The sequence below is a fragment of the Haliaeetus albicilla genome, chromosome 16, assembly GCF_947461875.1.
Source record: "Haliaeetus albicilla chromosome 16, bHalAlb1.1, whole genome shotgun sequence".
In the NCBI taxonomy this organism is placed as follows: domain Eukaryota; kingdom Metazoa; phylum Chordata; class Aves; order Accipitriformes; family Accipitridae; genus Haliaeetus; species Haliaeetus albicilla.
In genome coordinates this window covers 13,739,474-13,763,506 of record NC_091498.1, presented here as the reverse complement: position 1 = coordinate 13,763,506, position 24,033 = coordinate 13,739,474, and the positions used below count along the sequence as shown (strand labels likewise).

The 24,033-nt window shown below is 37.7% G+C and overlaps 1 protein-coding gene across 6 annotated transcripts in view; it reads right to left on the bottom strand.

Annotated features, from left to right (window-relative positions):
• Positions 1 to 252: 252 nt before the first annotated feature.
• AP2A2 (adaptor related protein complex 2 subunit alpha 2) overlaps positions 253 to 24,033 on the bottom strand; it is a 45,922-nt gene continuing 22,141 nt past the window's right edge. For 2 of the 6 annotated variants that reach the window (XM_069803575.1, XM_069803580.1), the window contains exons 3-23: positions 22,471 to 22,613; positions 21,643 to 21,836; positions 19,104 to 19,233; positions 18,011 to 18,112; positions 16,421 to 16,529; positions 15,766 to 15,916; positions 15,160 to 15,328; positions 13,872 to 14,009; positions 12,386 to 12,568; positions 11,270 to 11,367; positions 10,865 to 11,096; positions 9,847 to 10,020; positions 7,783 to 7,946; positions 5,962 to 6,039; positions 4,979 to 5,061; positions 4,123 to 4,212; positions 3,176 to 3,299; positions 2,277 to 2,393; positions 2,001 to 2,070; positions 1,209 to 1,343; positions 253 to 404 (exon numbers count right to left, since the gene is read on the bottom strand). In XM_069803575.1, the coding sequence (XP_069659676.1) occupies positions 327 to 404; positions 1,209 to 1,343; positions 2,001 to 2,070; positions 2,277 to 2,393; positions 3,176 to 3,299; positions 4,123 to 4,212; positions 4,979 to 5,061; positions 5,962 to 6,039; positions 7,783 to 7,946; positions 9,847 to 10,020; positions 10,865 to 11,096; positions 11,270 to 11,367; positions 12,386 to 12,568; positions 13,872 to 14,009; positions 15,160 to 15,328; positions 15,766 to 15,916; positions 16,421 to 16,529; positions 18,011 to 18,112; positions 19,104 to 19,233; positions 21,643 to 21,836; positions 22,471 to 22,613 (2,762 nt within the window). In that variant the 3' untranslated portion in view covers positions 253 to 326. Of the gene's footprint in view, positions 405 to 1,208; positions 1,344 to 2,000; positions 2,071 to 2,276; positions 2,394 to 3,175; positions 3,310 to 4,122; positions 4,213 to 4,978; positions 5,062 to 5,961; positions 6,040 to 7,782; positions 7,947 to 9,846; positions 10,021 to 10,864; positions 11,097 to 11,269; positions 11,368 to 12,385; positions 12,569 to 13,871; positions 14,010 to 15,159; positions 15,329 to 15,765; positions 15,917 to 16,420; positions 16,530 to 18,010; positions 18,113 to 19,103; positions 19,234 to 21,642; positions 21,837 to 22,470; positions 22,614 to 24,033 lie in introns of all 6 variants that reach the window. The other 4 variants (XM_069803576.1, XM_069803577.1, XM_069803578.1 and 1 more) reach the window with 4 other exon arrangements.

Here is a 24,033-nt window from a genome sequence, read left to right as displayed (position 1 = left end):
GCCATTTCCAGTTGAAATCCTTGGTTACCACATATAAATCAATTTCCCTTTAACAAGTTTAAAAGCCTGACCTCTGCAAAAAGAAAAAGCACAAAACAGCACTCCCACCCTTTGTGTAACACACTAAAAGCCATTTTTAATGGGAAGAGTCACTTTCCTGTACTGTACATTTTATAGTCTTAATTTCAAACAAGGGTCAAGTCCTATTAAGGCAGGGAGCCAGTATTGGTTAACACTGCAGTACTCAGACAGTGATGTACAAGACATTTATTTGCAGTATGATGACAGCGATATAAATGAGAAAACCCAAACTGACATGGTTAATATTAAAACTGTTCTGACAGCAATTCACATAATCTCTGAGATACAGCTTCTTTACTTGTTCGTAGTGTGAGCCTATACATCTGAAAAAGAACATAAAATATTATTTACTTTTTAAACACAGTTTGGCATCAAATGAACACACAGTCAGCTAGTGAAAGCTGCCAGTTACCTCTTACTTGTTTTGTTAGATTTGGTAGGAAAAAAGACCTCAAGTTAAAACATTCAGAGGCAGCCAGCCAAGTGATACAGCTTTTTCAAACCATAGGCTGGAGCACACCTTCAAACCGTTGTTGAAAGTTACCATTGTTCTAAATTTTTTAGGCTTTAACAGCAAGGTGTTGTCCAAAATTTTTCTTTAAGAGGAGTAAATGTTGTGGAAAAGTCTAAACACTCTCTACCACCACTTCCTCAGAAGACAGGAGTCTTACAACCCAAAACTTATTTTGAGTCCTCAGTTAACTTTGGCAAAACCTCTATCAAAATGCTTGAGGAAAAATATTCTTAGCATTGTCTTTGTTTGCTTATGTTTTCTCTTTTAACCAATCATTCTTTTATTCATTTAAAATGGCAAAGGTAATTATACTTAATTTTGTCCCAAGGTGCATAAAACAGAAACATTAAACGTTTCAAACCTTCAAGAGAAGATGAGACTCCACAGAGTCTGGAATAATACAATGATGTCTTTCAACAGGAAAGGCAATTGCTATGAAGAAGCAGCTTACCAAACTGGGCCAGGATCAGCTGCTATAATTTCATTTCATGTTGGAGTCTGCAGTCACAATTAGCTATTGCAATAGTGATTTTAAATAAATACCTTAAGAAGTTACAGATATTTATTTCAAACAAGAACTTGTATTTAAGCTGTAGATACTTAAACAGATTACCTGTGCCTGGAGGTTGGGTTCAAGGCGCAGCAAGCATCCAATCTGAGTAGTTTTTGTATGGATGATACCAGCACCAACAAAGTTGGCAGGATTGGGATCTACCTCCTCAAGTAGGGCTGACCCAAAGCCAATTATCTATGAAAGAAGCCCAGAAGATTTAGATGTGGGGACAGCAGGACATCAATACCAATTCTACCCAAGCACAGCCACCACCAACTAGGAAAACAAGTAGGAGACTAATTTTTATTTGAAGTGTTCAAGACACTAAAGAATTATCCAATACCAAATTTATTACAACAGATTTTTTGAAGTGACAGAGTGACCCTGATAATGAACTGTTCCTGGAAAAAAAAAATGGTTCTTCTCAAAAACAACCAAGAAATAAGTTAAATTCAACACAAGTCTCTCCTGTTTTTGATAAAGCCATTTCTGTCTTACACTAGTCACTTCTGTTTTGCCTAAGGCAGCCAGTTCTACAAAAAGTCACTTGGCTTCTTTTCTAACTAGTAACTCTGGTCTAAATTAAGGCTTGAAGTATCTTCCAATTCAGTTTTAAGCACCGAACTGGTGTTTTCTTAAATAGCTTCAAGTTTTCAGCTGCTATTGAAAACTATCTAATTCAAGCCACATTGAGAAACAGTCCATTTAACCCAGCACTGCTAAGGGTCTGTTACACAACATGGACCTATGCTTTAACAGGATGATCCAATTGCCATATAAAACAAAACGTACTAAGTTTGCTTATACCACTACCCTTACATTATGAATTAAAGATACCATACTACCACCCACCTTTGCTTTTGTGATCTCTGCATCCATCGGGTGTTTTGCTTTAAAGATATTCTGTACTTCTTGTTTTGGACTGCAAGACAAGACAAGATGAATACATGGTATAACACCTGTATTATGTACAGCATTGTTCAACAGCAACTAATTATATCGGGAGAGTTTGTAACTCACAGGATTAAGTATGTGTTGGGGCATGCAGCAGCTACATTCACAATACACCCATTTTCTTCTCTTGGCCCACCACAAGAGCCCCAAGCTCAAGTACAGACAAAGTCTTACTTGCTCAGTTGCTTCCAACGCTGAAAAAAGTCTTGAGAAGACATCTCTGTCGGCTGGAAAAATTTATTCAGTGTGATGGGTAACTTTACTGAAAGGTTTTGAAATGTTCCACCATACCTGCATATGGAATAGAAAGAACACAGTGTATGCAGCACAGTGTCAGCAGTCTCTCAGCATAAATCAACCAAGCAATTGAAGATGAACACTAAGGTGCAATTGTTTACAATTAAAATCCATCAACTGCAGATAATGCTATTTCTAAGATACAGTTTAAATCCACTGTTTAATAAATTCATTTGCTCTGCTTAGATGGCACATGAAAGTGAATTGGCAGAACTCCTAATAAGGATCTCTCAGTTTCAGCATAGGTTGTTATGTTTCTAGATAGCACCCATCAAAGGAGTGAAAACACATCCCTGTGAAAACATACCAGTAAGAACCAGTTTAGACTAGAATAACACAATGTAGCCCAGAAATCAGGATTCCCCAAAGGCTTATGTTGAGTGGACATAAGATTCTATTTGGCTGCATGCATTTCCAGTCCACGTTGTTTGCAGAAGTGTTCTTGGTTTCCAGAAGGGAGACATTACTGCATACATTCCTGTCAAGATTTCTTAAGCAAACAGGAAGACTGCTGTTTTATACAGATAGCAGAAAAAGAAGTCAGAGACATTTTATCAGTAGTGGCTTCTTGATTAGCTTTTTTTGTTTGTTTTTTTTTTTTAATCACATTGTTCCAAGTGGATTCCCTACCTCCCCTAGTAGCTTAAAGCTTAGATAGATCAATTTTTCAAGTAAGTCATCTACCCAAGACAGCTTTATGTGTCCATATTCTACACTTCAGTCAGAGGACAAGGCCAAATCTAACATCTTTCACCCAATTAATTCATGTGTTTTACCTGAATTGAATGTTCAGGATTGGAGCTTCCATAAAGTCTGACACACATTCAATGTTCACAACCTGTTGAACCTGTGCACCTCCATCCACTGTGGGGTCAACAGGTTTTGTCTGAAGATTCAGGCATAAGAAGTGGTTAAGGAAACTGATCAATGAATTGATAACTAAAAAAACCCCGCAAATCCTCCAGTAAGCTACATGAGGAATTAGCATCGTGTCCATTCATTCTCTACATGCTACTGAATATTCAAAGCTCAATTCTTGTACAGCAAAAAAGTTTTGGTGGTTTTTTTGGGGGTCCCCCCATACTGACACACCTAGAAGCAATGACTCCCACAATTCTCAGTTATTTGGATATTCTTAAAGAAAGATACCCTCAAAAAGCTATGAAAGCACTGAATTCACAATAAAAACCACTGGACTATCTCATTTCAATGTGAACATTACAGTGAGACTTTGAGTCAAACAAGCTTGATTACATAGTCTCCCAGAAATCCTAAAGTTGCAATACCAAGCATCAAGGACAAACTGTAAATTAAGAGCTTATTTTAAAGTGTCATCGTCTTTATGTACATGTATTCTTCTACCTCCTTCTCAAGTCTGAGGTTATCTGCTAACACAGGGCTTGAAGGACACCACATCTATACCCCTGCTACTTCATGACCGTGGAGAAAGCTACAGAATTGCATTATGCATTTGTCCAGCCTAATTTCTCCTTATTTCAACAGTAAAATTTGTGTTTGTAACCAGACCTTTAAGGAGAGAATCTTCTATCTCTGCTCAAGACTTGCTCTTTCTACCAGAACTTCAGACAGCTATCAGTAAGTTTATAATTTCTTCATGTTCAAGGACACCATGCCTTGATCCAGCAGCTTTATTATAATTTTGTGTGGCATAAAACACAAAACCCAAATAAGAACAGACACAGGCTACTGCATTTAAGGATATTTGACTGTAGGTCATCTGAGCAGATTACTGTTGGAGTAAAATTCAAGAACTGTGTTGATGTCTTATTACCATAGAATATGAACATACGTCCTAGAAAGAAAACAAAAGACATGAGGATTTTTAGGTATGTCATATGTAATCATACTGAACTACTTGTGCTTCAAGTACCTAATACATTGTCTTTCTACCTTTCTTTAAAACAATGTTTAAAAAACAAAGCATAATTTATATGGTTTATCTTACCAAGATATTCACAGTTCAAAATTAAATAATAGATAAAACAAACCATCAGTCCTCTCCCACAGGCAGTTAAATAATCAGAAGAAGTCTTTTAATTGCCAGAGAACGTTACTTTCTATGTAAAGAAGCTATTATGGTACCAAGAGTGATGCAGAAGGGGAGAAGTAATCAGTCCTAGTGTTGGCCTGTGTTTGATTCCCAGCTCTTTCCTACATGTTTTTAGTATCTTGTGCATTAATGTACTATGCTAGACATGTCTGAAATGTCTTGTGTATCATATTACAATAAGCTATACTGTAGGATACAAAAGTTGAGGAGAATGGTCCTTTATAACCCTGGCTGTACCAGCCTTACAACAAGGCAGGAAGAGCTGGAGCTTACAGTACCACTTAACACTCCCATTTCATCTCAGCTACCAAAACAACCAAAAGGTTTAAGGAAACAAGAACCCACACAGAAGCCAGGGACACAAGAACAATGAAGATCTTAAGACAGGTTAGGTCTGAAATCACATTTCCCTCTTAGAGTAACTGAAAAGCAAGTCCTATGTGCAATATCATGCTGGCATTGCTACTGATAATGCAGACAGCTAACCACCTGGCCTGAAAGATCTTACCCAGGTTCTGTCGAAATTCAGATTTCAATCCAATTTGTAACAACTGATTCTCAAATAAGACTCCATTATTTTTACACACAAACCTAGGGGAAGAGAGGGAAAACGTGTTTTAAATTGAGCCATATTAAACAATACTTAGAACCACATAATTCAGGGTTTACACAGAGGATGAAGATTGTGGTTAACCTAGAGTGCATCAGTCTGAGAGAGGCCTTTGCAGAAAACTGCAGTTAGAAAAGACAATTTTACAACCAAAACCACCACTTGTAGGACACTAAAAGAACTGAAGTTATTTGATAGGATGTCTGAGAAACTATGAAGGAAGCCACAATATGCTAGATACACACACACACAGAGTCTATAAAGGACCAGGCAACAGACTAAGATTTTTCTTATTCATATTCTTGACAACTTCTGAAACTCATTAGGTTGGTGCAGAATTGAAAAGTTTGAAGCTTTGACTGTTTAAACCTGAAAGAAAAAAGAATCCCTTGTTTTACCAGTTTTGTATCACAAGTCAACTGAGAGCTGTACTTTTTTTTTTCCATTTTGAGAGAGGAAGCCCATTCTGCAGTGATTTCAGTCCTTTCCATCACCCTCCACTTAAAAGTAGAAGAGGTGGTCAGCAAACATTAGCCTTTTGCATACAAGGCACTTAAAACATACTCCCAAATCTCAGTACTGTTGACAAGTTACTCTTATGTTTTTCCTTTATTTGTGAATAGTTACAAAACTTAACATACAACTGACATTGCCTCATTTTAGAGCAGTGTGTGACAGCACTGGCTCATAAAGGCAACTCTAACCTGTGTATTCATGTGCTTGTCATAAAATCCACAGCATCTACAGATGTGTTCTAGTCACAAGTCTGACAGTACATGTTTCTCTAGTTTTGCTGGTATTACATTAATGCACAATATAGTTTTGCTTTATAACTATATTCTGGAAGTTGCCCAGCCTTGCAAGGTTTTAGTATTGCTTACTTGTGAAAAAGCTCATCAGCATCATGCACAGTATCAGCTGGTTCCTCAGAAACTACCTCAGATGAAGCCAGGTCAGGGCTAGTTCAGGCAGCACAAAGGAAGAAAGGCAGTAGCGACAGAGATAGGAGTTAGTAAAGACAGCTTAGTGCTTAGGTATTTCTTTTACCTCCTTCCGCAAAAATGGCACTGCTGAGTTTAATGCATGAAAAATTTATTAGCTGCCCTAGCTCAGTACACCTAGAAAGGTTTTAGGCATTAGGCAATGTTCTCCCCCACTTCTCTCCCCCACCCCACCCCTCCCTGATTGTTAGGAACCAGCAATTCTTCCCAAAGACAGGAGACAGCTGAAGGTGTTCAGTAGCTTAAATTTCTACCTCTTAAAGAACAAAGTCCTTTTAGGTGTTTAATTGTGACAGCAAAAAAAGTTTTAGTCCAAAACCATAAATGTAGATGTATATTAACTACTACCAATGTGTGCTTTGAAGCAGAGGTCTCATCAACCTCAGTGGCACTTCTATCTACAGCTGCACAATCAGTTCTTAAAAACACACAAGTATGAAGTGTAGGCAAGAATATACAGGCACACAGAGAATGACTTACCCAAGTAACAGATTAGAAACAAAAGTGACAACAGCACTAAAAAGAGGCAGGAAACTGTAAAAGGCAACTTCTCAGTATCATTAGAGGAACATTTCATCATCTATAGACAGACCAAGGGGTTGGGCAATGCTATACTTTCTTCTGCAGAAAGAGAAAAGTCTTTTTAGGTAACTTCTGCTTATGAAGCTACTAGTATTGGTTTCTTTTTTTTCCCCCTCAAAAAAAAAAAAAGCTCTAACAAGCTTATGTAGCTTCTTGAAGTCTTGGTATTGTGTAGCACGATTAAGCATCGCTCATTGCCTTCCAAGAGAAACATAGGATCAAGTCTTAATCCCTGCAAACCTGCAACAATACATTGCCTAGTATAAAATTTTGATGAAAGTCTCAATAATCCAGGCAGATTACTTTCACTAATTATGTCTTTCATATTAAGATGCATCGGAACTTTGCCATATCATTCAAAATTTGGTCCTCGACAACAATAACATAGTATTTGGCCAGTAAGATGACAGATTTTTAAAGACATTCTGTGATCTTATACTATTTATTTCCAAAATTTTAGCCAAATAGCATTTGAGTGTAGCCATAGTGACTTTTAATATTAGCAGAATTAATAACACATTGCACCTACACTATACTTGGTAATGTAATTCGGAAGATAATTGTATCAAATCACCTTAAAAAAAAAAGCACTTGTTTTTTTCCCCCTTTTCACACCTGTTTGTCAGACAGTAGCAGAACAATTTAAGTATATCTTGAAATTCTGAGAGCCAGTATCTCTGGATATAATCCATCTCACTGTTCCATTATCAGCTTGCCGTAAGCAGACAGACACAAGAATACTTTATGGAAATAAGAATAAACATATTCTATAAACATATAAGAATAAACGTATCAGGCCAGATAACCCCCAAATTCAAGATATATTGAGATACACAAGCAGCTTAGTTTAACAAAGCAGCAAAACCAGCATGAAAACTAGGCAATACTGTGTGGCTAATATCCTCAGGTTGATTACTACAGACTCAGTTTTCCCCATGAGCAGAAATATTCAATAAAGATAGCACATCCAGCATAGAGTTCAAGAACACCTCCCTTGCTGCACAACTACCACCTAGGAATGCATTCAATAAGCTGGAACAAAACTGAAAGTTATCGCATGTGGTTTTTTCTCTGTTTTAACAGAAATTCTTCAGATTCCTTACAGTGTGACTCAATTACCTCGCAAAGTTGTCATCAGAACCAGGAGCAAGAGGTGCAACTGCAGAAGCTGAATCTGAAAATACATCCACCAGCAGGCTGCCACTAGAGGACGGTGGGGGAGCTGAATTGGTGAGAGGGGCAGCACCCAGACCCAGCAGATCCGCAGATGGAGAAGGAGTAGACTAGGGAAGACAAGACACTTTGGTGTTACACTACAGCAAAACTATAACAAAGCTGTCTTTTGCACAGACAGCTTCGCTATGGTAAAGTGCCTCTCCCCACCACAAATCAAGCTTTGAATGGATGTAGGAGGCTCCACGAATGCAGTTATCACCTTGCATTTCAACTTAAGGTTATTTACAGATATGGCTTTCTTTTTTCCTTTGAAGAGAGTTATGTCCATCTAACAGTTAAATAAAAAAAACGCACGATTCATCTGTGTAGAATCTGATTCTGCAGAAAAAAAGACAATATTTTTCTCCCTCTCAGTTTCAAGGGAAATTAAGTACTGCAGGGAATAAAATTCAAACGTGTTGCTTTTCTTTCAAGAAGAATCCAGCAAGAAAGGCAGTGGCTTTTACGCAAACCTAAATTAAAACATCACAGCATCTTTAAAACTGATTATCAGTTTAATCCTGGGTTTTTGAAGCTTGGCAAACCTTAGAAACTATGTAAAACGTAACCAGCAAAAAAGCAGAGCCTGTAGCTAGTTCAAGCTGCAAACACTAAAGGTAGAGGCAAGACCTTTAAAAAATTTTTTTCCCCAAATAGAACAAATCAAGTCGCCAGGACAGAGTCATGCAAGAGAGGCTGCATATATGTGCCCAAGTCATGTGCAAGAACAAAGCACAGACTGTTAAACAAAACGTTCATGTATTAGACCTACAATACACCAGACATGCTGAAGGTAAGTCATGGGATGCATTTGGATTGAGGCTTACAAAAACAAAGGTTTCAAACAACTCAAAAGTTATCATATACTCCAAAGACTGAATTTGATGCAGTATAAACACAAAAATTCCCTAGCAAAATAATTTTCAGAAGCCAACTGGTAAGAACTACTGAAAAGAAACAGTTGGAATTCCAATTTGAAATATATATATTCTTGGCATCTAAGCTAGGGTCACACCAAAGCCACCGATGAAGGTAACATAGCAGAGTTTTACGTGGCTGCAACTCGTAAAGTGAAGCTCAAAGCATAATGCAATTTTAACTGCCAGTCACCTCAGTCAATTTGGCATGCAACGAAAATTTGGCAACTTTTCTGCTGGAAACGTATTTCTGTCCATTCCACTTGGAACATCTGCTCTCACACACTGCAATAACTAAGAGTTAAAGGATTATGCTTTAACAAACTGGGCAGGGAGTGTGCTACAGTATTTCCTCATCTTAGGTAGTCTACTACTACATCTCAAATGTAATTACAAGTTATGCTAGTCATTAAAACCAGAAACAAGTATTACATTATGGGAACAATTCAACCTACTAGCTTTAACTGACAACAAAATGAGAAGTTTCAGCTCAGAATAAACAAGCCTGTGGCCTTGTCTACCATAACTGAACTCAAACAGTACTGTCAAATAAACAGTAACAACATTACATTGATTTAAGGACACCTATGTTAAGTGTTGTCCACTTCTAGTAAAAACAGTAACAACCCAAAACAAGATGCAAAATATCTACCATGTTAGACAAAGCAGAGCAGATGACACTTTGAAATTCAAGTTACTCCCTTTAAATATGTTAAATTTTATCATCTCACCTTCACTGCAATTTCACCAGCAAGGAAATTCCCATTTCTATGTTAACGGCAGTATATTTCAAAGTAACAACGTAAAAGCAATTTTTTTAGGCTGCAGATAATTTGTCCCCATTTACATAAGATTTCCAAAGGAAAATCTCATCCAAGCATGCGGTGGGGGGAAAGCAGCTATATGTTCCCCTGCTACTTTAGAGCAAATACCCATAGTCTTAGAACTTGAGATGAGAAGTTTTAAACCCCTAAAAAGCCACCTTAAGGAAACCATTCTTTTCTCACTTGCACAGTGTCCAAATTAGTGAAATAACAGCTTTTAAACTCACAACAGCACTGGCATTGACAGAGGCAGGTTCAGCACTTCCATTCATATCAGAGCTCCTCTCCTTTTTGATCTCTTCCAGGTCAGTAACTGTGCCTGGGCCTTTCTTCTTCTTGAGTTTCGCCAAAATAGAAGATTCTCTCTCTGGAAAGGGAGGCATTTCTTCCAGCACTGTAGCCTTATCACAGAAAAAAAGTGTATTAGTTAAACTTACAGAAAAAGTCAAACCAGCTTCTGAGTCTTTGAAGAGATACACCCTTATAGATTGCATAAGGAAACAGCAGAAGTAATTATCCACAGAGAAGACAACTATGCAGTTTATTGTACAGTGATGGAGTAGACTTGCTTTAAAAAAAAATTTTTTTTTAAACTTTCTGAAGTCCTCCCAAAGCAGTTGTTTAAGAGAGCAGGAGCATATCACTTCTCTGGTACAGTGCTATTAAATTAAATAAAAAAAAAAAAAAAAAAAAGGATCATAGTAGACCTAATGGTCCTTAAGTCAAACAGTCCCAGACTGAAGCCATAGAAGATTACCCAAGGATCTAGTCAGACCTAAGCATTCATTAGCTGTCAAGACTAAGTGTGCCATGCTCTGGCCAGACCTGCATCAGGTTAAAGCACTGTAAACTTCGAGACAAAAAAAAAAAAAAAAAAAAATCAGCACAATTACAAGTTTCCTGCCTACTATCAAGCAAGCCCTCAAAACAGAGCACTAGCTTTTTGGTATCCGAGTACTGTAGGACCACGTACTACATCAGCTTTCACTGGCTTCCCAGCTCCAGATTAGCATGCTTCAACAGTCATTTGTCCCACTAAAGCAATAACAACTTCAGTTTTAGCTCTAAATTAAAGATGACTGTAGCTGAACTAGCTAGATTAAAAGAATCAGTGCCCACATAATGGATCCCTAATCCTGCAATAATATTTCTGAGCAATCAGGTAAGGTTTAGTGGAGTTTACTTGTTGACAGAAGACACAGCTAAAGAGTTCTGCATAATTAAAAAAATAACCTTTATACCTACCAATATATCAGTACTGGCAATAGTACTGAGCCTCAAATACTCAACAGCTCTCTGCTGCAACTCAACATCAGCATTCTTTAGCTGACTGTCACTGCGCAATACATCTTGAATTGTAGTTTTGATTTCTGGAAACAGGTTCACAAACTTGATGTAGGTAGACAGAAGCAGAGCTCTGGTAGGAACACTACACAGATGAAACTTGGAATGTAGCAAGTTGAACTGGATGAGGGGACTTAAGATGGGAAGAAAAATAATTTGTTCAGTTTTTGTAGACATGGTAATTCTTAATGCATTACTATCAAGAGCTGACTCTTTGTTAACTGGCCTTTAGGAATATTAAATAGAGATTAGATTCTTTACAGAAAGTGTTACTACTTCAATTCAGTGTTTTAGAAGGTGTTTTACCTTGATCTTGGATCACCTGCTATCAAATTTCCAAATTCTCCCAAGATGTAGCCACCTACTTTTACAAGATTCTCATGGCATGCTGGAGCTTGAAGGGCCTGTAAGAACACATTAAGAGTCATCAATCTGTAGTGTATCAAAAAAGATCTTTTCTGTCACTTCCATGTCCAGTTTCCTAGTCTACATTCCTGTAAGAGACCATAGGTCTAGGCACTACAGAGCATTTATGAGAAAAGCATGATAGGTGGTATGACTTTATAGAAGAATCTCTAATGTAAGTATTACTTGCTTAAGAGCACTCTTAAGCCCATCTAGCAGCACTGTGGACTTCTGAGGACAAGATACAGCTGCTTAGGTTAACCCTTACATCTTTAGGGGTGTCAGAAGGATGTTAATATACTTAATTTAAACCTTGCAGGAATGTGCTGAAGTTGTCCAAGATAAAAATACTGTCTTTATTGAGTATGAAGAAACACATAGCAGGGATGAGTTCTGAAAGTCAGCTTAAACATTTAGTAAAGAAAATTACATAGAAAGCCCATATGAAGAATCCAAATAAAGTCAGAGCAACAAGACCAGACATTTGAAAGTGTTCTCCTTTAATAGCTCAAATTCCAGTTTTATCAGATCCTGAACACAATGAATGGGTATATGCTTCCAGAAGGATTATCAAGTTATCATTTTGAGTGTTTTGGATTCCTGCATGCAGAAAACTTTAAAAAAAGGCAAAAAAAGCCACCCTGTAAAAGGCTTCTATTTGTACTACATTTCAGTAATTTTCCAGGTAATGCAATTTCCTAAGCCATCCAATCAATGCCATCCACCAAAATAACAAAAAACCCAGCATAACACACCCTGCCCTCCCTCACCAAAAACAGAACAGTACCAGGTGTAGTCTACATTAAGCCAGATAAGCTTCTCAACTTAATACAGTTGCTGGCTCTAAAAATCTATGATGCTAGTCTTACAGAAAGCTTCAGCAGCATTTTGTGAAATATTCAGGATCATATTTCTCCTCCTCCCTAACATGGGGAAGCACACACACTTGCTAGATCACATGGTGTTTACTTAATTCCTACCTCATTTTGAAAGTGAATTGAAAGCAATTATTCTTACCTCAAAAACAGTCTTTGCTGCATACCCTTGAACATCATCCCTGTTGATGACAATCTGAATAACTCGATACCATACTTCTTCACTAACATAGTCACCAGCAATGCGAATCAGATTCAAGATTGTATCCACATACCAAGTATAATCCACTGCATACTTCTCAGCTAGAATTGCAACTTTGAGAACCTGAATACACATAAAAGAGAATAAAGGTTGACTAGCTTCTACTATAAGCTGTGTATCAAGATTCACTTTCATATACACCTAGCGATACCTCACGGTAGCCCAGAAGCCTCAGCTTCAAATACATCAGCTTGGTCACTTGCTCCCACAGTTAAGGTGAAAGATGAACATTTAAATTCTGTGCCAGAACACACCAGTTGCCAGGTACTTAATGCTTTCCCCATAATGCATTCAAATATGTTGCATCTGTGGCTTTTCAACTGTGTACCTAAGCAATCAAGAGCAATTTATTGAACATTTTTTGTTTGCTATAAAACCACCACCTAAACCATCACTGAGACAGGACCAAATAGGAAACTGGAGACCTCTAAAAGAAAAAGAGTGGAAACTCAAGCTAGCATAGACAGACCAGAGTCTCCAAAATATAGCTGACTTTTTCAGGTCATACTAAGATTTCTGTATCCTGAAGCAAACAATCAGCACAGAAAGAGACATCCACATAATTTGTTATCAGTTGCATTTATACTGACCTATTCTTTTAAGAGTAGTAAATTAACAGAATGCAGTTCACATTATCTGCCACATCAGGGTAGATTGCCAACAGCAACAGGACAGCACAAGAGGTAACTCAACACTGTATTCTATGTTAACTTCTCCACTCAAGAAAATTCAGCACTTAACTAAGCTAAATAATTACCATAAGTACAGGTTTTGGCTACCATTCTAAGAAGGCTTTTAAGTGAGTATTTCAACTCTTGCATTTTTTTCCTGCTGGAAAGGAGATAGTTATCATGCCTCTCTTTTAGCTGATTATAAGGTATTGTTTTGGGGAATCCTTAGACTGAAAGTTATCACAGCATACACAGTATGAAGTTCTACCTACAAATAAGTATTTATCACACTAATTTTCAAAGCTATTAAAGAGTTGACTAGAGTAGAACATAACCCTCAGATCTAGAGATTGGATTTGCTCAAGCATTGATAAAATTCACTTTACTTTCTATGTGCAATGCCCTGAAACCAAGATTAGTTTTTAAAATTCCTAGTTTCCAAGGGGTTCCCCACCCCATTACTTTAATTTAAATGAAGAACATTCTTTGCTATTAGACTACAAACTTAGGGTTTGGGGTGGGGGGTTGGTTGTTTTTTTTTTGTTTGTGTGGTTTGGTTTTTTGTTTGTTTGGTTTTTTTAAACCACCATGAAAAAGAATCTTTATCACAGACTATGCAGCATCCCAATCAATAAATGATACATATGGTGCCAAAGCCAGCTATGAAAAAACTTCAGGAAACACAAATATCTCACAATTTCTTCTCTAATGGAATAATCAGCAGTCTCCAAGTAATTCAGCATTTCAGCCACAATCTGTTGGGCATTGCTTCGGTCACACATTGCGTACAGGAGATCTACAGCTCTTTGTCGCACACTTACATCTCTTTCAGTCTGCAAAAGGACACACAGCAAAAGGTAAAGATGATTTAATCTGTATTGGGAAAGCACATGCAACTTACTGAAGAGATGAAACTTACTATAATCCATAGTCAAATTCAAAACAAATGCATTTTCATAATCCTTCACATGCACAATGAACTTGGATACACCCTTTACAGAAGCTATGAGTTTCTCGTGTTCTTCTCCTTTCAGTCACCCAGAAAGAGGTCACTGGAGACTCAGACAGCTTCCTGCTTTTAGATAATATTACAAAAATTCAAATCGTCAGGTTTTCTTTCTGTAGTATATATATTCAAATCTGTGCAAGTGATGAAAGGAAGGAGGAGTTTGTACAGAATACTCCACTACTACCCTAACTAGGGTGAATGAGTTTGTGATGCACTGGGTAACTGGCACCACTGGCCACAGATGCACTAATAAGTGGCTGAAATTGTCAAATTGTCACCAGGCCAATGAGCAATTGGCTACCTGCAGGTTTAGTGTTGGGCTTGCCTTGTATCAACAGAAGCCCAGCTAGAACAGATAGGTACTTTAAAGTTAGACAAATGTATTATTATGCTACAGCATGAGCTTGGAAGAAAACATGTAAACACTGAAGTGTGCAATTAAATTTACATGCAAATTGGTATTCCTCTTTCGACTTCTGCTTTTTCACATAAACATGGCCTGGGAATGTGTCTTTCCGGTTTCTTGACTTTCTGATTCTGCAGTGGAAGTTGATCTGCTCTACTGCTCCCCATCACCTGCTGCAGTGAAGGAACAGTGTCCGATACCAGCAAGACAGTAATAAAACAAAGTCTTCCCAGCATTCTCTGTTTTGAAATTCCATGTTTTGAAAGAATTATTCATCTTCAGTCTACAGCTTGAGGAGATACCAAAGTGTTACAGGGGCCAACAGCTACAAGTATTAGATTTACTAGTCAACTGCAGAAATAAACTGAAGCTGACCTCTATCACTGCCAGCACAGCAAGATTTTGCAGGATTAAGCTAAAGACCTAAAGCAGACTTCTGAGAATAACTCTTTTGGTCCCCAAGTGTTATTAGCTTAATTGGGGACAGGGGCTTGGGGCAGTGGGGGAGAGGGCATTGAGATAGGGGAGAAGACAACACTCAAAACAGACTGCACAATTAAATATTTACCTTCAATGCATTGATAACTGTTTCTATGTGTGTTTTCACAGCCTCATGTGAGAATTCAGAGCTGGCAAGCGTACACATGCTTTCCAGTGCTAGGTAACGCAAATTAGTTTCTCGGTGCTGCAAGAACTGACCTAGCTGGTTACAGGCACGGACTAGTAGATTTGGCTCACTGCACAGAACAGGAGAGAAAGTGAAAGTGTTAAAAGCAACAGGTTTGAGAACACCAAATACAGAATACTATTTCTGCAGTGGAAATTTCTTAAAATGCCTCAAAGTGCCTGCTAGAACGCCCCACCAGTGAAATGACACTGTAAGCCCTGCTCAGACACTGTGAGCAAATAATCTTTGTTGGATTAGAGTGGTAGGGTCAATACAAAACACAAAAAAAAAAGCAGCAAGAAAAAGCAATTAAAAAAATATGCTGACAGCAACACAGTTCATTAATACTGTTCAGTTCCACTGCTGTGGATGTGTTCCAACCTAGCGAGCAACTTCATATTCTGCTGCCCACCCCCCCCAGTAAAATTTCATTTAGTGTTCAAGACAAAGCCACAGCTTTTCACGTTAAAAAAATCCTCTCATAATAGAATTATTCTCACAGCTTACCTGTCATGATGTATAATTAAACTTATTGCCTCAAACAGCACAGCATTCTTTGCATTTGAGTGTTGTACTTTTTTGGACTTTGGTGGCTCCTGCGCTTTGTTAAGAATAGTTTCCAGGCATTCTGTTAGACGACCACGTACCGCAGGGTCTTCTGGAGAAGAACAAGCCGTTGGACAACTTCATTTTGCTCAACACCTTAATCCCTACCTTAGGCCTTCCACCTTGCTAAATCTGAATAAACTGAAGTATTCTGATACATTAAAAACAGTTCACCTTCCCCCAACATACAGTCAGCAAAAGAATTCTAAGCCACAGTTCTATTTGGGTGAGAACAAAAGCCAAATGCGATCTGCACTATAATATATTTCAAGGTTTTAATATAGTTGATAACATTAAAGAATGTTTAAAATAGCAGTTGCAACTTGTTCGTAAGATGCACGCTGGTTTGACACTTTGCTCTAAGCTATGTGGCCTTTTGAATTATGTTGTGTTTAATTTTAACAGTCTGAAACACTCAAGAGTACGGACTTCAGCATCTTTGTCTTCAAGACAATGTGCTTGCACTTCAAGTTATGATAACACTATAGCACAATAGCTGTTTGGAAATAGGGTACTGCATAAAAAGAGATGACCACTGTTGTGATTTGTGCATTACCTGGAGGTGGGTAGCACTGTAACAGCCTCAGAAGTTTCACAGATAACCAAGGAGCAGGAACAAAGTAGTACGTATAGTCCTGAAGATCTGTTGATGCAGAAGTTACGATCTGTAAAATAAGCAGATGGCATGTCAGCCACTGAAGTTAAGTGATGCACAATCATGAGAAGGAGCCAAAGAACACTGTAGGTCACCTCTGACAGAGGCTTACAAAACTATGTCACTAGCAATGTTTAATTCAGTAGATTAATTAGGTGCAAGTTGTCATACTACAAGTATACCATCAAGTTCCCTAGTAATAGTAATTCAGTTTTACAGATACAGTAGTCTAGAAAGTCTCTTACTGAAAGCACACTTGCTTTTCTTAGGAATGAAGATTACCATCTTGTAACACCAAAACATTTAACCAGAAGCTTGACTTTCTTTGGTTCAGCAATTCATGGATTCAGCCAACAGAAAGCCTAAATACAGTGTTATAGTTGACTGCTGATAGGTGAACTTGGAATTCAAGCACAAGATGCTATGACAGACTGAACTAAAGCAGAAGGACCAACTGACACCTTCAGTAACATTCAACACTGCAGAGCAAAGAACAGATAGCTTTCCCAGAAGAAGTTTATATGCATAGTGAAGTGTGCTAAGGATTAGATTAGGCTTCAGATGGAGTACCCTCTTCATGCATTTCTTTTCCCCCTTTGATTCTAGGATAAGCGTAAGTTTGGCACTGGCTTTGCTCAAAGAAACTATCTAATTCTTGCTGCTCCATTACAGAACAGCTATGCACTTCCTTCAGCACTCCCTTGCTTTTAAGTATTAGACAAAATCTTCATATTTGAAAATAAATTAAATTTCTCTGAACTACAAGTAATTTTGGGTATAACACCACATAAATCTGGGTCTAAAATACATTTGTGAAGTACTATCCTCCCACGTCTTGCATACTTTCTGAAAGACAAAAATCAAACAAAACCTTATGTAAGTTTTCCAGCATGAAGATGCTAACTTACAAAAATGTCTCTCCACTCCTCCCTGCACCTCCTACTCTTGCTTAACCCCCTACACCCATTTACAGAATATCAAATGCTTATGATTATTAACCTCACAGCAGCTCAAAAGAGGGAGAAGGGAAGAAGATTCATCTTATAAGAAGCTTAAAGTTAAAAGTACAGGCTGTATTTCTGAGGGTTCTGTGCAGAAGTTTGCAGGATCAGTCTTTGATTCAACTACTCTTTGGTGTTACAGTAACATAAAATGAGGATTAAATACTCAAATGCATCATGAGGATCCTTTCAAATACAAGTAGGTGAGAGAGGAAGACATGTTTTTGCTACATAAACTTGGAGCATAGTAAGGATTACACCAAGAAAGTTTGAGCAAGCTAATACAGTTTTCTACCCTTGTAAACAACAAGTGTTAAAAAAGGTTAACTGAACCAGCTATATGAAGTGAAATTGAATAATCTTCACTTTTAATGGTACACTAAAGTAATCTGACCTAGAAAGCTGAATAAATAAGCAACAGTAAGCTAACCTAGAAAGCTGAGTAAATTAAGCAACAGTAAAGTATTATCAGGGTTATCATTGGACTCACTCTGCTTAATCTAGACACTGCCAAGGAGACTGAAGTTTTAAATTCTTCTGGGTTCTTCTGTGCCAAAGTGGTTATCAGACTTGTAGCTGCAGTAACCACACCCTGGAAAAAAACCAAACCAATACATTAGACTTTGTACCAGTTTAAGATGCTGCCCATTAAGACCTTATATTTCAAGTATTTTTTGATATGCAACAAAACTAAGTTTATCCCCACGACAAAGCCCCACATTAAAAAGCCCTTTATTTGGCTAGCAGCTAGACTAATTACACATCTTCAAAATCCAACAGGATTTTCAACAGCATGATACTGCCATGCTTGTAGTGCATTTAATGCTATTTTTGTATTAGCTTTGTCTCATGTTTGGATAGTACATCTAAAATTACAGAGAGCTATATTTAAATAAAGCATGGATGCAAATTGTCTTATTACACAAGAGAAGCATGAGTAGAAGAAATAGGATGCAGCAGATCATCCAGGAAAGAATTCTGATAACCCAACATGAAGAGAGGGCTTTGTATAACACAAACATTTGCTATTACTGCAGACTAAAGCACTCTTATTACTGCTGAAGCACAAGTCTTAATGGCCTTACTTTATCAAAGTAACTAGACAGAGGGAAAAAACAAGAGACTCTTATCTAGAACAACAGGTTTTTCTGAACCAGCAAGATAAGAATGACAACATGGATACCACAGGACAAGGAAGTCCAAGCACTAACAAATCAGGCCTTGCATTTTTAGTGCAGGTCTAGTCTTAAAAGGCCTAGGAAAATTAGTATTAAATCTATGCAATATGACTTAGGATCACAAGGTACAAGGTTAATTTAGTTACAGCCAGAGCAGAAGAACTTGTGCGTACCATTCTTATATCTCCAAGAAAAAGGTAGGTAAAGAAAGCTTTATTTAAAATTAATATAGATAGCAACTAAAAAAGGACAACTCCTTCCATTTCCTTCTGCAAGCCTGAAGGAAACAGCAAACCACTTGCTTGCAAGACTCAAGAAGAAATAAATTAATAGTGTATTTAACAGCAGAAGTGACATCATTCTCTATAAATAGTAGGCCCAAGAAGCATAATGAAGCTGATTTACCAAGTGCTGGTCATTGAGGAGATGCACCACTCTAGACGTCCAATCTCCCATGGGGACAAGGTCAGGAGAAGTTCTATATAAACGGAGCAAGCATAAGGCAGCACTCTGCTTCACACTATCCATAGTATCTCTGCAGGACATAAACATGGATTTAAAATACAGTGGTTAAGTCACAGCAATACTTGCAGGCCAGCACTATGCTAGTCTTTGTGCTGACTCAGCATCCCTAGCCAGGTAGCATCTTTCCAACAGAAGTTGAAACATTAAATTCATTGAATTCTTCCTTTGTTACAGTATTTTTTGTTCTTAGTTTTGTCCAGTAAGTGTAACTAGTCAAGTTTTCAACCATTACATATGTCTATTAGCCTCTATAATGATTCTTTGCATCTTAGAGTGACATTTCACATCTTTTTATCAGAACTGAAAGTTCATCATTAGATAAGCACAAGCTCATCTAATCACGAGAACAAGCTGCTTCCAAACTGACTCAAGTTAAACAGTTAAGGTACACTACATTATGCATGTGACCAAAGCTGGATCTCCTAATAGGTCCTGTGTATCAGATACAAATCATTAACTGCTCAACAGCTTCAGTACCTACAGCTAGCATGCAAGTCAGCTTGCTATCACCAAGCATGCAACCCACAATTCTATTCACCTTGCCATCCATGCTGCTGGCACAGAAATGGACTATTTTAAGAGCAGCCTGATACTATTCTAGTTCAGTGAACTCCCTTTCACAAAGTGGTCAATTAAGCATTTTGTATGTTGCACAAAGAGCTAAAAAAATATACAGAGCATTAGCATTGAAAGTTTTAAGAGGCAATTTATACTGTGCAACCTTGGTTAAATGTTCAGAAACCTCCACATCCCCAGTAGAAGTTCAGTCCACCTATTCTTCATGAATTTACCAGTTTTCCACAGGATCCAATTGTACCTCGGTTAAAATAAACAACAAACCAACCTATTCCTTCCCTCCCCATCCACTCTCTCTCTCCAATGTACATTCAAGCAAAGGGAGCTACACTAAAGTTTCAAGTGTAAGTAACTGCTGATTCTGCATGGGTCACTTAGATATAACATATACACATACACGTTTTATATATATTCTCTTAGAAATGCAGAAGAATGAGGCCCTGAAGGCTGATCGCAGAACATAAACACAGCTCAGAGTTCAAACAAGTCTGAACTGAAGGTGCTGCGCTCTGTCTATGATTGATAACCCTAAGGGAAATTTTTGGAACTTTTTAAGGTTAGCTTATTAAAACCTGTGACTCATCATTGCAATGTTGTTTCCACCATGCTACATGGAGAATAGCACCTGGCAAGGGCAGTGCAGGACAGGACAACAAGCCTGACAGGGCTCCAGAACGTGTCACCTCTAAACACGCGCCCTTGCATAGGGAATTCCATGTCTAAGAAAGGTAGAATTACGGGATAGATTCTCCCCCATTTCCTCTACTAGGCCAGACCCATACTGAACATCAGGCGCCAGCTGCTTATTCTTCTTTTTCTGGCCCATACTACATTTCAGCTCTGCAAAACAGTAAGTGTTCAAGTGTGGCGCTATAGAGACACTATTTCAAAAATTCAGAAGTCTTTCCTAAGACTTTTGCCACAACTAGATATCACGTTATATCCTTCCTCTTGTCGCCAACTCAGACAGTGCACACAATAGACACAGTCAGAGTTAGCGTTGCATAAGCAAGCACAATTCCAACGTTTGCAGGCTCCAGTGCTTGACATTTAGAGTATTAATACAGTTCTTGCACTTTTTTAAAACATGTTACTTTTTTATATTCATGTAAGACATCAGTTTGTTATAAAACAAGAACCATGCATATTGTAAAACACTTAATATCCATAAGAGTTTAAATGTTCTGTTTGCACTTGGACATTTTAAGTTTCAAAATAAATTAGCCCTGCAATCAAAAGTTTCATTTTAGATTTACTTAACTAGAGTTCCAAACATTTGCCAGGTCTGTTTAGAGACTCCTAGCTATACAAAGGTAAAGTCAGAAAGTTGGTGGTGACTATTTGCCATTTACAGCAATTGCTGTTTACATGGCTAGTAGAGGAAGAAAGCAAGCTCACACAACAGAATATTCTCACATTCCTTATGAAGTCAGGACCATTTAAAGAGCAGCTTCAGTTTATAACAAAATTTGTAGTATAAACATCTGTTTAGGTTCATTTATTTGTTCTTTGCATCAGGAGAGATAAAGGAAGTAAAACATACACATTTCAGGGGAGTTCACTGTCACACATTTAAACAGAACAGAAACAGGATCAAAACAAAGCTGTAAAAGCCTATTCAAGATACTGATATAGTCTTAATTTCCATGTTGTATTTGTATGCTTATACAAGCAATGCCATGCTCAGGTATATCAAATTATCTGCAGTTACTGGAAATTGTCACTATTTGTACTGCAAGCCCACAGCTGTATAGCTTTAAGCATGGGTTAAGCTGCTGCAATGGAACTGAGTTGCTGAAAAGGCTTATCGGTGTTATATTTGAAGGAGGCATGTCATACCTACCCAGCTACAAGTATTTTTGGAATTTCTCCAGCAAATGCTTCTGCCATCTCCCGGCTACCCACATTAGCGATACAATGCAGAGCAAGTCCCATGAAGGTGGGGTTGCGGCTGGCCAGATCATTCTTGATCGCATTGTTTATTAAGCGAATCAGCTCACTGTTAGAGTTCACTAGTACGGAGATGAAGAGATATCCCTGTGATTCAGAAAAAGGAAAATGAAAATCGAATTTAGCTGACTTAAATTATGTTTTCTGTTAATGCCACAAGTAATTCTTTGGGACATACAGTTATGGCAGAAATAGCTATTTCAGCAGAAATAGTTATTTAGATAGCAGAGCTAAGGCTAGAAAGATTAAGTGAAGTAAACAAAAATGATAAGTTTAGTGTTACCCTAATTTATCAGTTTTTAAGTGTTCCATCAATTTCACCATATACTCAAAAGATCATTTTAAATGAATGGGAGCAAATCAAGAACTTGGCGTATTATTCAGACACTAGTAGGTTACATGTATCTGATAAACACAACCTCACCTAGAAAGATTTCAAGGGACATTCTGAAAATTACAAGGTTATTTACCTTTTAATGTAAGACTCAAGGCAGTTTCTTAACGACAGTAATAATTTTATGCAGAGTGCACATATCAGCTTTTACAATTAGTACAAGATTCCCTGTGCACAAAAGTGGTTAAATTTCAGAATCACTGCTAGGTCCAAAGTAAGGCTTTAAGATGGGGTCAGGGGAATGAAGCAAAGTCCTTTACAGACTATCCAGCTGAGGCAGAATATTAGACAGAATAGCTTATCTTTTATAGAGACTGAATTACTCACAATTTGTTTCTCTGTATATCTATTGGAACTGAGCAAGTTTACAGCCTCCATGTGACCAAAGTCAATGTCATGCCCCAGGAGAAAGATGAAAAGCAGTTTGCAGACATATTTTTTCTTACTGTAACCATCCAGAGCCTTGTCACCTGGAAAGCAAGGAAACAAAGAACAATTAAGCCTGTATTGTTCCTATACCTGGCTCCCCCACCCCTCAGTTCTACTGAGGTACCCTCATCACATCTTACAGTAACAAGACTTAACAGCTGTACCTAGCACAAACTGAGTTGTACTGAGGGACAAACTGAGGGTTCAGCTATTGCCATACTTGAATTTCACAAATTTTAAGTGTATTATTTCAGCTTTTATTCACTCTACAGTGAGCAAAAAGCTAAATATATCCACTTCTCTGACTTAAAGGACTGTAAGTCTTCACATCATTTTTGTGCTAAACACATGAAAGTTATCACAAACCATCATCAACAGGTGCCAGACAATCAAACAACTCCTGCATTTTAAAAAAAATTATTCCCAGTCATACAACACAGGTAGCTTGTAGCTCTTCCTAATGATCTGAGACAGAAAAATGCATAACTCTGAAAAAGCTGAGCTGTTACTGAATCAACAAGACATTCACATGATTAAATATTTATTTACATCTGAAATTAATTTATAAGGAAAAAATCCACCAAAACCTGAAGCTTTTAGTGTTAATTCCATTTCCCATTATCTAGATCCTAAAGGACAGTCATGACGATGCTATCAGCTAGTCCCTGAATTATCCTGCTATGTCCTTGAAGAATTTTCTTGCTAAGAGGCAGTACATATGTGTTTACTCAATTTTGGTTTTCCCGTTTCTGTTAAGAGCAGCTATATGTCTACCATACAAGTTCTCTTGTTAAATCAGTTATCAAACCTTTATCACAGTAAAAGGTCTTAACACACTTCCTGAAGTGCACCACAGTAAAGAACTCAGTAGCAACAAAATAAAACAGTAAGTCTTTTTAAAAAGATAGAATGATAGAGCCATATCCCAAAGTACTGAAAAAAACCACATGAAATGAGAATACCATGAGAGCTTTAAAGCATTTGTAAAATGGAAGTATTCACAATTATTTCAGTTTTAGAAGAAAAATGCACCCTAAATAGGTTTAGCCTTATGTTGTAGGACTGCTGTATTTTAGAAGCTTGTAAAAGCTACATGGAACAGTACAGCAGCTTACAGCTCCTCAGGCAGACAACTTCTTTTCCTGAAGAAAAGGGCATGTGAACATATACTTTTTGCACAACATTCTCTCCCTACCCCAAATCAAGAGATAAAGGAGTATCCACTAAATCAGGCAAGCCTGAATGCTAGAGAGTTCAGTCAGGGTAATAAAATTTTGATAGATGCTGCTGCCTAAAAGGCTATATAAGCTCCTTAGCCTCTGCACTCTGGGCCCAGAATAACTAGTCTGTCAGATCAGTGTGTATTCCTTAGTGATGGGCAAGTTCAGCCAGAATAGCACTGCATAAAGTAAAGCTTAAATAAGATATCCCTAACTCATTGCCCTTACCAAAAAAGGTCAA